Source organism: Kogia breviceps, chromosome 8 (assembly GCF_026419965.1).
Source record: "Kogia breviceps isolate mKogBre1 chromosome 8, mKogBre1 haplotype 1, whole genome shotgun sequence".
In the NCBI taxonomy this organism is placed as follows: Eukaryota; Metazoa; Chordata; class Mammalia; order Artiodactyla; family Physeteridae; genus Kogia; species Kogia breviceps.
Genome location: NC_081317.1, coordinates 54,702,179 through 54,719,841, shown reverse-complemented (window position 1 = coordinate 54,719,841; position 17,663 = coordinate 54,702,179). Strand labels below are relative to the sequence as shown.

The 17,663-nt window shown below is 36.2% G+C and overlaps 1 protein-coding gene and 1 non-coding gene across 6 annotated transcripts in view; both read right to left on the bottom strand.

Annotated features, from left to right (window-relative positions):
* Positions 1-567: 567 nt before the first annotated feature.
* Positions 568-17,663, bottom strand: part of HAUS6 (HAUS augmin like complex subunit 6) — a 46,938-nt gene continuing 29,842 nt past the window's right edge. For all 5 annotated transcript variants that reach the window (XM_067041434.1, XM_059072933.2, XM_067041435.1 and 2 more), the window contains 6 exons: positions 16,027-16,108; positions 11,139-11,205; positions 10,652-10,828; positions 8,723-8,858; positions 5,798-6,832; positions 568-3,980 (listed from right to left, as the gene is read on the bottom strand). In XM_067041434.1, coding sequence (XP_066897535.1) covers positions 3,889-3,980; positions 5,798-6,832; positions 8,723-8,858; positions 10,652-10,828; positions 11,139-11,205; positions 16,027-16,108 — 1,589 coding nt within the window. In that variant the 3' untranslated portion in view covers positions 568-3,888. The remainder of the gene's footprint in view (positions 3,981-5,797; positions 6,833-8,722; positions 8,859-10,651; positions 10,829-11,138; positions 11,206-16,026; positions 16,109-17,663) is intronic.
* On the bottom strand, positions 11,287-11,420 carry LOC131762053 (small Cajal body-specific RNA 8). Its single transcript, XR_009337136.1, has one exon. It is a non-coding gene; the product is annotated as a small Cajal body-specific RNA 8 (non-coding RNA).

Below are 17,663 nucleotides of genomic sequence, written 5' to 3'. Positions count from 1 at the left end.
AATTTCCAAACCTTTATAAAGTTATTTAACATTTTTTAAATCCTTTATAGCAGCACCTGTGGATGACAAGATCCCTACCCATGAAGAGCAAGAAGCTGTTCAGATATGTTATTAAACTAGTCTAATTAGGGCCTTTGGCAATAAGCTAGTATAGACTCCAAATGAACTGTGGGTATATATGTACTTTTAAAAATCATTTTGAAATACATTTAATAAATCTAGAGCTAGATGGTATAATACTGAACATTTATTCAAGACTAGTATGTAAAACATTTACAGATAGTCCCATGGAGGACTCACAAATATTTTAAATTCAGGATGTGGATTTAACATTCACAGTGCATAAGGCAAAAGGTATATCAACTGTGTATCTGCAACTTACTGTGAAAGAGAATTTTACTTTAGCAAATACTTTCTTTACATTAAGGAAAATGTCCTTAAACATATCTTCTTTAATTTTAGTATACTCAGAGTAGGGGAAAAACAGGGTTTCCTTTTATACAGGTCTCAAGAATTTAAATAAAATTGACTCCATAGATCATGGTTAAGAAACACATGGTAAAGAATGGTTTCAAAATACTTGTATTTTTGTTTTCAATTAAATTCCCCCAAATTGATTTTCTTTAACAAAGTCTTTATTCCACTTGATAACATTTTTCATGTTAAGCAACATTATATGCTTGTCGTCTTTAAACATTTAAAACAACTAGGACATAGGGGCATTATCTAAATTTTCAAACTGATAGTCAGTTTATACACCTTCATCTTATGAATAGTGAGTAAAACAAGGTATTCTGCTGTGAATGTAATGAGAAAAAGTACTCTTACAGCAATAAAGTAGCCCTCCCTCTTTACCATTACTTTAATTCCATCACACAGAAGGGAAAGAAAACAATTCCAGTACTTCAATATCTGCTAAGGATGATCTATGGCCCTTGGAGTGAGTATATGTATGTATGGACACACCCCACACACATATCTACGTTAAGTATATGTATGTATTTAATCAATACAACTGGAGAAATCACAACCATGAAAAAATACAATAAAAGCAATAAATGAAAAATACTAAGTGAATAAAAGTTAACATAAGCCATAGATTTCAGAGAAGGGACAGTCCCATGGGTAAGAGATTAAGACTTCAAAGTGAAAGTGAGATTTGTTCTGAACCCTAAAGGACAAACTATAACTGAAAGGCTGGGAGGTGAAGGTAGGATATTCCAGCTTCAGAACTGTGCGTTAAGATTTTTAAAGACACATGCCCACCAAAGCATTTCAGTTAAAAAAAAAAGGGGGGGGATAATAGTGGAAGGGGGAAAAGAGGAATCTATGGAGGAGACCTTATATGCCTTTAAATTTGAACTCAATTCTGGAATTAACAATGAACCATTAATGGAATTTTAAACAAAGAAGTGATATGGTCAAAGCAGTCCCTCAAGGTCAAAAGGCAGGTAATGCAGGCAATGTTGGATAAGGAAGAGGAGTCATAATCAAAATGGTTTAGGAGAAGGTGACAGATTTAATATACTTTTGTTTATACTACTGGAATACAAAGGACAGGGAAGAATGCCAAAACCTCTCAGCCTATCACAGGTATGACTCACTTAACAACGATGTGGTTTTTGTAAATCCATTAATATCCAAAGATATTTTGGTCTTGATTCCCATTAATTCAGGGCCCACACTTATTGGTGAACTTCAGCTTCCTTATCGGAGAGCTAAGATCTCTAAAGCAGAATGTAATAAGTGTACCTAGCTTCTTTAAGATACCCAGAGCTAAATGTGAATCTGTATCCCCTAGCAGTGGCTTTCAAGCTTTTTATTGAGCCTAAGAATTACCAGGGAAGCTATTTAAAATGCAGATTTCTAATCCTCACTTTAGACCTACAGAATATATGTTTTTTTAAGATGTATCCCAGGTAATTTCTCAAGTCCATCTTAGACAAGTCATTTAAGCTCCCCTAGCTTTGGTATTACCTGTAAAATAGGTACAATATCACTATCTTACAGAGGTATAAGAATTAAATGATATATTAAGTATCCAGGAATAGCTCTGGCCCTTTGTAGATGCTAATATGATAGCTCTACCTTCTCCTTAGCATGTTTATTTTGGATTTACCAATACTAGGTTTCTTAAGACTAGAGGACAGTTTCCGAGTAGACTTACAGAGTCCCTATTTGTTCTGTGAACTAATAAAAGAATATGGCACCTTAGGAGAAACTTTTCCTCTTTCTTTTCCACTGCAAAGAAGGTAGTTATTTGTGCTTTTCTTCTGTCTTTTCTCACAAAAAAAGAATGGCCTTCAAACTTGGATCAAACAAGCAACACAGAGAAGGTAAGCCAAAATGAGTGAAGATGAAGTATTAAGCCCATCCACTTCCAGAACTCTTCAACTTTTCTCCTCTTCTTGCCAGTTTCTTGGCAAACTGGACAAGGCTGTGATGGTTAAGAGTTGAGGCTAGACACAGGGGTGCTGTAGGTGCTATCACCCTTCCAGTGTGTGCTTAACCTCCTGGTTTGCAGAGGGCAATGGCATGTATTCACTTGGATGCTAAAGACAAGCCCTTTTCTTGGCCAGGGGGTCTAACTACATGAGGCAGGACACTGTACAAAAGGCCTCACATCTGACCCCTATTTTGAGTCCAGAAGGCCCACTCCTGCAGCCATATCCTACATCCTGGCCTCTTAGTTAACTTCTAGGAGGTCTTGTTTGGTATATTAAGTTAAGAAAATAGGGTCAAATCCTAGCTTCACCACTGACTTATCTGTGTAACACTGAACAAGTTATTTAACCGCAAATTCAATTTTCTCAAGTTAATTTGAAGCTATTCTGTAGGCAGTGGGGAACTGATGGTTTTTGAGGAGGAAAGTAACAATCAAAATTAGCTCCCTTAACCTGTTGTATAGCACAGGGAGCTCAGCTTGGTGCTCTGTGATGGCCTAGTTGGGTGGGGTGGGGAGTTGGGGGGAGGGAGGTCCAAGAGGGAGGGGATGTGTGTATGAGTATAGCTGATTCACTTCACTGTGCAGCAGAAACTAACACAACACTGTAAAGCAATTATACTCCAATAAAAAATTTTTAAATATTTGAAAATTTAAAAAATTAGCTCCCTTCCCCAAAAACAGTGCCCCTCCAAAAAAAAAACCAAACAGACTAATTTTTTAATTTACAATTTTTCTGTTAAAATAAAAAACTAGAGTTAAATTCTCAAAGTCTAAATTAGACTAATATAAAACTGCCATACAATCCACTGAATGGATTTATAGTTAGTGTCCCTCAAAAGTATCTAGTCATCTTCTGCCTTCTTCCTTTTTTCTAAATTCATTCTGCTCCAGTCTTCACTATCGTCACATGCACTTTATTAAGCCTCTTTAGAGCTTTCCCAAACTTAACCTTTGTCATTTTGATTATACACCCCAAAGCATTACTTTCCTCACTTTTTTTGTTCAGTACCAGAATGTTGTAAAAAGAAATAAAAGTTGTTTATTTCCCTAAAAAGAAAGATCAGTATATCCAATGGCTATTAAGTTAACCACTTAATAAAACACATCAAAAACTACTCATCCTTATGTTAATTAACTGAAATTAGAACATAATGAATTAGTTAACCTAATACTTTGCCATTTACTTCATGCTTACAAGATTATGCAAGAAACCAAAATGGCTTCTCAGAGCTTGTTTGCTTCCCAAATACTTCATATTTCAATCCCATATCCATACAGAGAGAGAAAATCCAAACATACTCTCCTTACTTAAAATCAGTAGAGAAGGCTAAAAAGCATTATTTAGGACTTTTTTAGACCCTGAAAAAGTTACACTTCCAATGTGTATTTAAATTACAAATGTTTTTATCCTGTGACATTGCTTCAACTTAAGTTCATCATAGTTAAGTTGACTGGGCTACTGCTTCATCTTTCAAGTCGGATGGAGATTCTTTTGCATCAAGGCTCTTATTCAAGATTTCTTCTGCAAAATTGACTTCAAAAAGAGAAAAAAGGATAAGCAAACATTATAAAGAAAAAATAGGACAAATTCCAAGTAGTAGCAAATTTCAGTAAAAAGTTCACATGCAAATATGTAACTGCAATAAAATTACCATTATTCTGGGACTTCCCTGGTGGCACAGTGGTTAAGAATCTGCCTGCCAATGCAGGGGACACAGGTTCGAGCCCTGGTCTGGGAGCATCGCACATGCCATGGAGCAACTAAGCCCGTGCGCCACAACTACTGAGCCTGCGCCCTAGAGCCCGGGAGCCACAGCTACTGAAGCCTGCAAGCATAGAGCCCGTGCTCCACAACGAGAAGCCACCGCAATGAGAAGCCCGTGCACCACAATGAAGAGTAGCCCCCACTCACAGCAACTAGAGAAAGCCCGCGTGCAGCAACAAAGACCCAACTCAACCAAAAATAAAGAAATAAATTTAAAGAAAAAAAAAAGTAAGATGAGAGTAGGATGGGCCCTTAATCTATAGGACTGATGTCCTTATAAGAAGGTACACAGAACACAAGGGGAGAATGTTATGTGAAGATGGAGGCAGATATGTGTTATGCTGCCACAAGCCAAAGAACACCTGGGGGTTATCAGAAGCTAGAAGAGTCAAGAAGGATCATCCTCTAGTGCAGGGGTCCCCAACCCCCGGGCTGTGGACCACTACCAGTCCGCAGCCTGTTAGGAACCAGGCTGCACAGCAGGTGAATGGCAGGCGAGCAGGTGAATGGCAGGCGAGCGAGCGAAGCTTCATCTGCCGCTCCCCATTGCTCGCATTACCACTAAAAACTCCCCACCCCCCACCATTGAAAAATTGCCTTTCACGAAACTGGTCCCCGGTGCCAAAAAGGTTGAAGACCACTGCTCTAGTGGCTTCAGAGGGAACACGGCCATGCCAACACCTTGATTCTGAATCCTAGCCTCCAGAACTTGTTTTCTCCAGAGACAAAAAATTTCTGTTGTCTTAAGCCACCCAGTTTGTAGTATATCATTACAGCAGCCCTAGGAAAGTAATACAATGACCTACCTTGTTTTGTCACTGCACCCCCATCAAATTATTTCAAATAAAATCACAGATACTATATTATTTATTTTTAAATTCAAATTTATTTTTTGGCTGTATTGGGTCTTCGTTGCTGTGCACAGGCTTTCTCTAGTTGTGTCTTCAAGCAGGGGCTACTCTTACTGCAGTGTATGGGCTTCTCATTGCGGTGGCGTCTCTTGTTGCAGAGCATGGGCTCTAGGTGCATGGGCTTTAGTAGTTGTGGCACATGGGCTCAGTAGCTGTGGCTCACGGGCTCTAGAGTGTAGGCTCAATAGTTGTGGTGCATGGGCTTAGTTACTCTGTGGCACGTGGGATATTCCTGGACCAGGGAACGAACCTGTGTCCCCTGCATTGGCAGGCAGATTCTCAACTATTGCGCTACCAGGGAAGTCCCACTATATTATAATGATATTTAACATAGCGTTTCTCAACTTTTTTAGAACCACCTTCCATTAGCCAAAAAGATTTTAACAAGGTTTACTTTCAGTAGTTTGTGTTACAAAAGCAATAAGTTTCAGGTTTTTGGTTTTGTTTTCCACCCCTGTCCCATACCAATTGTAAGCTATATAAAAATCACTAGACATTCTGAAAGTACCCATAAAAATGATGGGTTCATTCTTCTCATCCTAGTTGAAGGAGTAAGGAGCATATTTTGTCATATTAACAATAAAGATCATGTAACATTCACTGCATGTTATTTTTAGAAGAAGGTGACAGAAAACTTCAGCAGGTTAATATGCACATTATCTAGTTAAATCTTACCTGTTAAATTAGGTAGAAGTTCTCCAAGACTACATGGTATTGTGGTCCTCAATCTTTGTTCCACTGGAGAAAACTTAATTAGTGGTGAAAGAGACCGTTTTCCTTCACCAAGGGACATGCGTGAAGATGGTTTTGTATAGTGAATGTGCGAATCTTGAGTGCCCGAAAAGTTAAGCATATCATCAGTTTGCATGTATTGGGAAGTAAGGCTCAATTCTGGTTTGTGTCTTTCAAGTGTTCCAGGATTAGAGAGGCAAATTTCTTCCCTTTGCTTGGGCAGAGATTTCTTCAGAGCCTCATATCCACTGCAAGTAGCCTGTAAATTAAAGTCAGATTCTGGAGTATTCTGTCTTCCTCCCACAGCACCTTCTGGGAAAATGCTGCTGTGCATAGGACTATTTGGTTCGAGTTTAAAATTGGCCTCCGTACTACTGGAGCTATTAAGACTTAAGTGACCAACTTCTTCTGGAAGAGTTTCATGTAATATGCCAAAATCACTATCTTTAAAATTGGAACTAATTCCACTTGATATCTGAAAAGAGTTCCATAACATACATTTATGCATGGAAAGATCTTTCGAGTGGTCTGATATTTTAATATACTCTTCTTCACTGCTACCTATCACATCTCTCCTATTGCCTACAGCAGGGGAGAATGTCTCTATTTGGCTAGTTTCTAAAAACTTGTTCTGTAAAGCTGTACATTCCAAATCTTGCTTACAAATTATGTCCTTATTTAACAAATCTGACAGATTTTGTGTTGTTGGTTCACCTATGCAACTGGTTACCACAGGTTTCTGAAGCACACACTTGAGGCAATCTGAAACAACTTTCTCTTCAGGCAAATGAGAATGGCTAGAATCAGACACAGTAGTTGCTGAGAAAAAACTGTCCATGTTAAGCTCTTTTTGATTATGCACCACAGGTAAGGATTCTGGTAATACTTCTCTATGTTCAGTATCCATTCGAATTGGTTCTGTACTTCTGTTATCTTCTATTTTAACAGCTTTTCTCCATGAGCTCCTAATTTCACTTACTAATTAAATGAAGGGGGAAATAACACAAGTGATTAATAAATGCCCAAATAGAACATGCAATTAAACATTTCATTTCTAGTGCTTAAGATAAAACTGCTGACTCAGTACATGTTCATAGACATGCCAGTTGGATGACAAGGCTCCACAATATACCAAAGCCCAACAACATCAAAGAATTCCATCTCCAACTGACCACACACAAAAAACGAAAGGTGTTCCTGAAATGTGAATATACTTTCACACAGCACATACAAATCACATGTATTAAAGAGATATTTTCTTAACCATAATTCAAGAAGAGTCATGTACCACAATGTTCATTGCAGCTCTATTTACAATAGCCAGGACATGGGAGCAACCTAAGTGTCCATTGACAGATGAATGCATAAAGAAGATGTGGCACATATATACAATGGAATAGTACTCAGCCATAAAAAGAAATGAAATTGAGTTATTTGTAGTGAGGTGGATGGCTGTCATACAGGGTGAAGTAAGTCAGAAAGAGAAAATCAAATACCGTATGCTAACACATATATATGGAATCTAAAAAAAATTTTTAAATGGTTCTGAAGAACCTAGGGGCAGGACAGTAATAAAGATGCAGACGTAGAGAATGGACTTGAGGACATGGGGAGGGGGAAGAGTAAGCTGGGACAAAGTGAGAGAGTGGCATGGACTTATATATACACTACCAAATGTAAAACAGATAGCTAGTGGGAAGCAGCTGCATAGCACAGGGAGATCAGCTCAGTGCTTTGTGACCACCTAGAGGGGTGGGATAGGGAGGATGGGAGGGAGACACAAGATGGAGGAGATATGGGGATATATGTATATGTATAGCTGATTCACTTTGTTATAAAGCAGAAACACACCATTGTAAAGCAATTATACTCCAATAAAGATGTTATTTATAAATAAATAAACAAACAAATAAATAAATGGAAAAAAAAGATATTTTCTTACCCATCTAGGCCAGGGTTTGGCATGTTTGTTTGTTTATTTATATATATATATATATATATATATATATATATACACTTATATATATACAGCATACACACACACACTTTTTTTTATAAAGGGCCAGATAGTAATACTTCAGGTTTTGCAGGCCATCTTATCTGTGGTAACTACTCAGCTCTGTCACTGTAATGTGAAAGTAGCCATAAACGATATGCTGACAAATGAACCAGGTTGTGTTCAATACAACTTCATGTACAAAAACACATAGGGTGGGCCAGATTTGGTTTGCAAAATGTAGTTTGCCAACCACCAATCTATACAGTGGCTACGTTCAACCTGAACTGAATCCATTTAACTTTGGATATGTCATTTCTAGTGGCATAATGGAAATTATATTTAATCACTCACCCAGGATGATGTGCCTACATGAGGACAAGAATATCAGAACTTTGCCCACACAATATAGGTTGTAAGAAGAAAGTACTGGGGAGTCTGATTTGCTTGGGAGAGGTAGGTAAGATCTCTGTACAGAGTTTTTGGCTGATGCTACTGGTTGTTGACTGGAAGAATACAGCCTCCATACTCTATAAATGTTGATCACAGATCAGATGTGGAGGCAGAGAATATTTCTGAAGTGATCAACTAAAATATTTTCCATGAAAAAGCCAAGTAAAACAAACAACAAAAAAATTGTACAGTTCCAGGGCAAAATAATACTGCTGAAGGACTGCCATATAAGTGACAGTGCCCACAGTTGATATTTCAATAAAAGTCCCCCACATGAAAACAAATAGAGCCAATGCCACTAAACTGAAATATATAGAAAAAAGTTTTAAAGTGAGTTTCCAAAAGATTTGTCAGACCATGGTTCTAACAGTAGTAATGTCTAAGAAAGAAAATATTGACAAAAAACATTATTAACTTACTCAAGTTTTCTGGAGTTCGGGGAATTTGATCCCTTGTTAAGAACGGGTTGGAAACTAGAGAGTCAATTAGTTCCTCTAATATTACTTCTTTTCCTTTAGAAGGCTGTGGTGAATCAGATAAAACTGCCCTTGCAACCTAAAACAGAAAAGAAAAAGTAAAGCAAAAATTACCAAGCCCACTGGTAGAATGCAACAAAGGCCCTGATAAGAACAAGCACAAAAAGAAACTCAACAATGTAGCTCCCAGACACTCCATATAGACTCTCCAGGCACAATCCTATTAAGGTGAAATCAAACCCCAAACCCCTTTCCTCCCTTATCTTAAATGGATATCCTGTTACAGAGGAGAGAAAAGGTAAGAAATCTTTACACTTGGAAAGATTTAGATATAGTTCTAACTGCAGTGATCTGAACTACTACCTGCCACACTCTTGAGCTTCACAGATCCATATCTGCTAAAATGACTGGTTCTAAAACATGCAGGTTCTTAATTATAATCCACCGCACAGTAACACCTCTACTAATAAACAGAGTACATTCTGACAACAAACTTTTTTGCCAGAAACCTCATTATCAGATATAAATTAGTGAAAACATAGGGATACATTTCTAAAATAGAGAAAAGAAAGTGTACAATATGAAAACAGCACTCTGTATTAACAACATTCTAATAAAATCAGAAAGCAAAAAACAAGCAAATTAAAATCTCTGCACCCTGAAATCCCAAAAAAAGAAACTGCCTACAACCATAATCAAAATGACTCCAATTCACCCTCCTCCATGAAAATAGAGGGCTTCTTACAATTCTAACACTAAATATTCCTTGTCATAAACACTATTAAAGAGAATTAATCTCACTTTACTTTCAGAGTTTTATGAGATTTCAGGGCTCTCCTCTTCCATCCTATCTCATTCCACTGCTACTGTAAATTCTTTTAACCAGAAAATGTGCCTTTCCTCCCATATCAGGAAAGAAAAAAAGAATGACTAACCATCTTTTCTATAATATAGAGTCAATCAACTAATACGAAAGAACAGAACTTTAGAAATTTAAAAATATTTAGAGACCACAAAACTGGTCCAACTTCCTCAAGTTGCAAACAAGAAAAATGACTGACAGCCAGCTCTCTTATTTGGACAATATTTATTAACTTTTTTCAGGATCAAGATAAAGGAGGGAACTCCAATACCTGAATCAATATGCACTAAACCAAACTTTTCTTTCAGTCTCTCAGGAACGTAAAACAGCTGATTTATTTTCTGCATGTTTATCCAAATTCAAACAATGGGAAATATGTAATAAAAATAACATTAAAGAATGGCCTGACCATTTCATTTGTATAAACTGAGTTCTTTAATACTCAGCAATAGTCGTATTACATGGTCACTTGCCAGTGAAAAGTAGGAAAGTATTAAGGAACAGAGCTGGTTAAGAAAACCAAGATCATAAACAATCATGTATTTATTCACTTTTGAAATATTTAAAAAGCAGAAGGACAAAACCTTCACTCGGTGATAATATATTGTATAGTCTTTGTTCTAAAATTCAAAAAAAGAGGAAGCTCAGCTAAGCAAGAGATAACATTCACAGAGTATTTTAATAAGTATAACCATTGGGTGTATTTATCCAACAATTTATGTTAATGGTTAATTCCAAAAATATTATAAATGTATTATTTTTATACTTTTGGATAGTTACAGAATGGGACATGGGTTCTAAACCATGGATATAATCTTAACTAAATAAGTTTATTTTATATCTATTTCTACTTTTGGGGAGGACCAATTCTGTTTTAACCATGATTTTTATTAAGTCTGTGACCTCTTTCCCAAATTACACCTGATCAATAATTAACTGTACTTCACTTATAACCCCAACACCATTGAGAAAATGACATTTCAGTATACTTATTACAATCTTTTTCTAACCTCTTCTACCAGATGATCTTGCTCTTTTTGGAATGGATCACTGTTTTTGGCTGGCAGAGACCCTCCAAGTGCACTACTCTTTGCAATATTTGATGATGAAGAGTCCTCCGCATCAAATTCTGGTGTTTTCTTAGAAACTGTTTCATTTTTCTCTCTAGGAGTCGTCAACTTCGTGTCCTGAAGAAGACAGACATGTAATGTTAAAACGTTAATAACTGTACCTGATCTTCATTGTACCTGATCTTCATTAATGTTAATCTATAAAAGGTTAACATAATTGTAAAATTAAATGTTCACTGGCACAGTTTAAAAATTCCAGTATTCCCATTTAGAAGTAATAACTAATGTGTAAACAGGAATGGTACATAATGTGCACATACTAGGAAATGTGAAAACAGAAACTTAATTGGGATATCAACAAAAGTAAAGAATATTTTATCATATGTGAGTATTGTCAGAATTAATTTTAAATTGTTTTAAAATGTACCTTTTCAAGTAGTGTAACACTGTTTCTATCTGATGGTGAAACAGGCTGCAACAGGAAAGAAGCAGGGCTAAAAGAAAAAAAATTAATAAATCCAAGTTATGAGTAAGAAAGAATTGCGTTCACTTGATGGATCTGAATATTCTAAAGAAACTGTCTGCCCCGTATCTGTCCGTTACGATTTCACTCAATTCGTCCCGGTCATCAAAAGGCAGTTTATTATTCTAGGGAAGTATAGTGACAATTAGAGCAGTACTTCAGCCCAATTTGTGTATCAGCCTCCCAAATTATGAACATTTTCCTTACCCACTATGTATTTTAAGTCAATAGCATTTTTTTACAAGGGTTGGATGACTTGATGAACACTCAAAAATTTGAGTACAAGGTAAAAACAAGTTCAATTAGGGACTTCCCTGGTGGTGCAGTGGTTAAGAATCCGCCTGCCAATGCAGGGGACATGGGTTCGATCCCTGGTCCAGGAAGATCCCACATGCCGCAGAGCAAACAAGCGCGTGCGCCACAACTACTGAGCCTGCGCTCTAGAGCCTGTGAGCCACAACTACTGAGCCCGAGTGCCACAACTACTGAAGCCCCTGCACCTAGAGCCCATGCTCTGCAGCAAGAGAAGCTGCTGCAATAAGCCTGCGTGCCACAACTAGAGAAAACCCATGCGCAGCAACGAAGGCCCGATGCAGCCAAAAATAAACAAATAAAAATAAATAAATTAAAGAAAAAAAATTCAATTAACTAGAATCACATTATTATAATGTCCTCAGGCCTCAGACCACAGAAGCACTGTAGGAGAGACTGTAAGATTCTTTTGATACTTCAGGTCCAAAATCAATTTCTCTTATGCTGAATTTTCTATAGAGAATACATTACACTTACAGTAAAGTCATAAGGTTATTCAATTCGAATTTGCAGCATTCCACAGATAGTGTTCCTTAATCTCTTAGATTCTCTTGCCCCTTTTGGTAAACATGAAAACCTTATGCATCTTTTCACTATAATTACAAAATAAGTTATTAAATTTTTTAAGCCTTCAAAGTAATGATAACTTTATTTATCTTCGTCTTGAAAGTGCCTTCAAATTCAATCATGGATTGGGTCTGCTCACTGACCAAAAGCTTTTCTATTCTAGGTAAAATGGAGGCAGGATTACCACAGAAACCACCTTCAACATCAAGCATGCCGGTGTTTTTCTTTCTGTTCATAGACAGAAAAGTACAAAATTAACAACTATGCAGATATTTTATATAATAGCAAATATGCCTTTCAAACTTTTTCAAATGTGCCCTTCTTGAAATCTACCTTCCAAACATAATTCAAAATCACTGAAATTGCTCAAGTTTCAACTTCGCCTCAACAGGATATAATCTGGATATCTAAGGCAAAAGATTAGTGATTACTATCTAGTGTGATTTTATCCACATTCTTCCCCAAAATTGACATTAAAATGATCAGAAAGCCCTCTGAAGCAGGGCCAGCAAGCTATGGACCAATGCCACTAAGATGCCACCAAAAGACTGGTGAGCTCCTTGAGGATGAGGACTATATCTTACCAAAGGCTATTCCCAAGTCCTAACACAGTGCCTGGTGCTTGGTAGTGCCACACGATGGATCAATGAATAAATGTCACTTGAAGACGAGGTTCTATAGATGCCACCAAATTTTTCTATCTGAATCATTCTTGGACAGGGTCTCATAATAGAGAAAAATGGAACCACATTCTATACCTCCTCTCAATTCAATTTCTGAATTGGCAACATGCTATTCACCTTGTTAATATCTCAATTCAAGTCAACTTCAAAGCAGCCCTGGCTCAGTCCTTACTCTCTACCTATCTGCCAGGCCAAAACTGAGGCCCATGAAATCCAGATAAAAAGGATATTGATCCCACTGTGGAAATTAACCCTAAAAGCACTACCAAAAGAAAAAAGACATGCTTTTTATAGCAGCAAAAATTTTGAGGAAAACCTACAGTCTAAAAATAAATGAAATGTTAAAAAGCTATTTTAAGTGGTACCATAATGTTAAGTAAACATTCACACACACTTAAAAAACTGCATTTATGCTATGTTAATGTTGAGAAAATTTTGTATTTTAGAATACAAGACTTTGGAATTGGAAATAAAGTCTAAAAAAGAACTTGGGAAAGAATCTGACAAGTGATTTATTGGAAATTGGAAATTTTAGCTGATTATTTTTTATTTTCATTTGTTGTTGTTATGTCTATAATTAACAGAGAAATAATATAAAAAAGAAAGGAAATAATAAAATGAGATTAGAATTCAATTTCTAAGACTAAGGATGTTTGTTTAGAATGCATGCAAGATCATACTGCCCTATGTCTGAAATGTAGTAAAGGAGAAACTGTAAAGGTTAAAGGTCTAGAAGAACTGCATCACCACCACTAGAAATATCATGGAACCCTCCTTTCCAGAAACCACTGCAAAGAAAGGTAGTACCCACAGTGTACAGCAAAGGCATCATCAATCACTGAATTCTGATTGTAAGTATAGTGCAGGCTCCATGAGCTCACTCTGATCAAAACCAAGCCAGGAGATTTATGGAGAAGACTACTTATATTTTAGTACTTGTGAATAAAAACCACACGTGAAAGGGCAAACAACACTTACTCTAAAAACTATATTCATCTCATGTTTTTTAACTGCGTAATTATATTAACCATATCCACATATGAATTACCCAATTAACTACACTGATATTGATGTAAAATGATGCCACTACAAATAAAATATTTAGTATAATAGCTGAACTACATGCCCAAAAAAGGGTATTTCTTCAAGTGCAGTCTATCCACCTTACACATGAAACATTTTGTTACAAAATACCTTTCACAGTAAAGAATTCTGAGCAACATGTTTACTTCCATATCCCAGTAACTCAACTCTTTACCTCTCTTCTGTTCTCCTATTAGGCAGTAATAATCTTTCATTTCCCATTAAGCATTTATCCCTCATCACCAAAAGCCTTCCTCTACCTCCTTTCAATATCCCAAGCTATAAGTAAAATAAAGCATGAAAAGACAGTTAAAAGATCCAAGAGCTTAGAAAAGGATAAATGTGGAAGTCAAAATTATTTAATACAATTTTTTCCTATATTAAGAGAATTCTATTTGAATTAAATTCTATGGGGCTGAGTATCTGGCTCCTGTAGAATTCTGATAGTATATCTTAGTACAAAATTCTACTTCAAGAAAGAATTTTGGTGGGCTTCCCTGGTGGTGCAGTGGTTGAGAGTCTGCCTGCCAATGCAGGGGACACGGGTTCGTGTCCCAGTCCGGGAGGATCCCACATGCCACGGAGCGGCTGGGCCCGTGAGCCATGGCCGCTGAGCCTGCGCGTCCAGAGCCTGTGCTCCGCAGCAGGGAGAGGCCACAACAGCGAGAGGCCCGCATACCGAAAAAAAAAAAAAAAAAAAAAAAAAAAGTATCTTGAGGTTGAATGGAGTTCATAAATAAAATCAGATGTGTGAATTAATCTACTAACTCCATCAGTCTTTAGTCCAGCAAGAGACCTTAAATCAAAACATTTAATCTGCTCCCTTCAAGGAAAGACAGACCAAAAACATAACTGGGATAGGGAAGCACCAACTATTTCCCTCTAAGAGGCATGCTTTAAGAACAATTGTGATAAGGGGGTAAAATTAGCAAGCCCAATAACTTTACAATTTCTTCACTTTACAAGATCTTCACTGCAGATTTCATTCTATTTCTTTAGGTACTCAAAATTCAACATCACACCCAGATCTAAGAACAAAAATAAAATTTTCCCACAAGTAATCCTGACCTCCTATGAACCAGAAAATTTGCAGAGGAAACTGCCAATAGCATAATTTCACATGTAAGTTTTGACAATAGTTACGGTATTTTAACTCATTAACTTATCAAGAGTATACAGAATGAAGGAGTCTCAAGTCACTTAAAATTTAGAATTTTCTTTTAGAATTATCCTAAGTATTTTGTTTCCATATCTGTGCCTCATTAACATGGGGAAGTTGAACTGAAAATCAACTATTTAAATCAAAGGTTAATCAGAAAAAGCAAAATAACAAAGGAATCTATTTAGCATATCTGTGTTTGACTGCTACTTAATAATGTTTAGTTTCAATAAGGGATAAACACATTCACATTTAGTTTAGAGATTTCTGCTTTTATAACCTGGCATCAGTTTATTTAAGGGATAAATAGGACAGTAGAGGAAAAAAGACAATAAATAAAGTAAGAATACTCCTAGTTACAACAAACTAATTGGGTTCAGTTTTTTCATATGCTAAATTTTGGGATTAGATTGAATCAGAAGTCTTCCCCCCCAAAAAATTTTTAAGTACAGAACTCTTTTTATCAAGTGGCATATAAAGCCCCAATATACAGTACAAATAAAAGAGTAGGCTGCTCAGGTTGAAGTGGGAAAGGCTGGAACAGTCACAGGTTAAATTTGATTCACCCACAGCACCAGAGGGCACTGCAGAACAAAGACTGAAAACTACCAACTAGATCATCTCAGAAGTCCCTAAACTCTTGGATTTAGTCAACAGCCACAAGTGATTTCAAAGACGTTCCCAGACACAAAAAGGCAAAAATTCCCAAACTTGCATTAGATAATTTCCACATATGTCTTTTTCTTCAAAAACTAGGTAATCCCCATGAGTCCCAACATTTAGATAAGAATAGAGGAAAAAAATGCCCTTGCATCAGAAATGTTGAATCTTTCCTGAAAACGTGGATCCGCAGTAGAAAAACACTGTCTGGTTAAGAGAAGAAAGTTATGAGCTATCTCACAGTGGAGAAGCTTGAAAGCTGGCTGAAGATGGGACTAAAATTAATTAAGAGAAAAAAAAATCAATATGAAAATCAAATTTCTTTTACCTGTTGGCTAGATCACATTTAGTTTCCAGTATATCACTTGCCCTTCTGCAATCATTTTCCTGGATATGTTGCTTACGTTTATCTAAAGGAATAGAAAAATTAATTATTCTTTAATTATGTTTGTACATTCTAATATTCAGAGATCTCTTGAAGTTCTACAACAACTTCTAAACAGAAGAAAACAGAAAAATAAAATAAATGCTAATAGGAAAGACAATTATTTAATTATTACGTGTAAAGTAGTATGCATGACAGTGATGGAGAATATGTACAATAAATTGGCTTTTCTAGAAAGATAGCTCACACAAAGTTTCCCAAAAAGGGACAATCCATAATTCTCAAGTATTATATAGCCACGCTTCATGTTTAAGTACACAGATAATGCAATTACCACATAAACCAGCCAAAAAGTTATAGTACTTAGTATATTTTAGCCCAGCATCTATGACATCAGTCAACCTATGTATTTATTCTTCAACATATCATTTAATAACTATGTGTCATTACTGTACTAACAATGGGAAAAGAAATTTAAAAATGGAGACCCGTCTTCAAGGAGTCAGTACAGGAAAGACTATTGACAAGTACATACAGAATTATGGTATACTGATACAGTATTATGATACAAGTATGCATAGAATGCAAGGAGGCAGGAGGGCACCCAGCCCAGAGTGGGGAACATGAAGAAGCCATGATAGTACTAAGAGAACAAGTTGCATGTTTCGTGTGCCACAGCATAAGGTATATCTAATGGAAGCATGATAGGCAATGAAATTGATGACAAAAGCCATGGCTATATTTCAAAGGATCTGATATTCCAGGAGCTCCTCTTCTTTCAACATGTTAGCTTCTGAAACACTATTTATACATGTGTCCAAAGTGTTGCTGTATAAGAAGCCAATGTGTATACTATGTAAAGTTTTCCTTTTAATTCATCATAATGCCACCTCATAACATTCTCAATACCCTATGCTTTTGAACCTACTAATTATGGAGTTACTGTTATTTATAAAACATTCCAAAAATAAGCACAAATACAACTATACCACAAACTTAGTAGACAACCATTAACTAAAATGATGATATAGTCAACATGTTGTTATAACCTATAATGTTAAAGAATTGAAAAAGAATATATATATGTGTGTGTGTGTGTGTATATATATGTATATATATATATATATATATACACATATATATACACACATATATATGTTCCATTTCAGATCACTGAATCACTTTGCTGTACACCTGAAACACTGTAAATCAACTATAATTTTTAAATGTTTTAAAGTTAGATTTTTTAAAAATAAAAATGATGATACACAACTTTAAACACCATCTGGTGGTGGTAGGCAGAGTTCATGCACATTTATTCTGGTATGAAAGAAAGTCTGTAAGGTAAAAGTTGCTAAGTGGAAAAGCATCTAGAGCCTTTTTCTCTTTTCCAAAGGTGATAGGTGATAGAAAGCCACTGGTGGGTATTACACCAAGAGATGAAAAGGATCATATTTACATTACAGGAAGATCACTGATAGACATTTGGAATATAGAACAGATAGACTACTGGAGGCAGAGTAGCTAGTTAGAACACAATCACATGCAAGAAATGATGGAAACTAAACTTAAGATGCAAA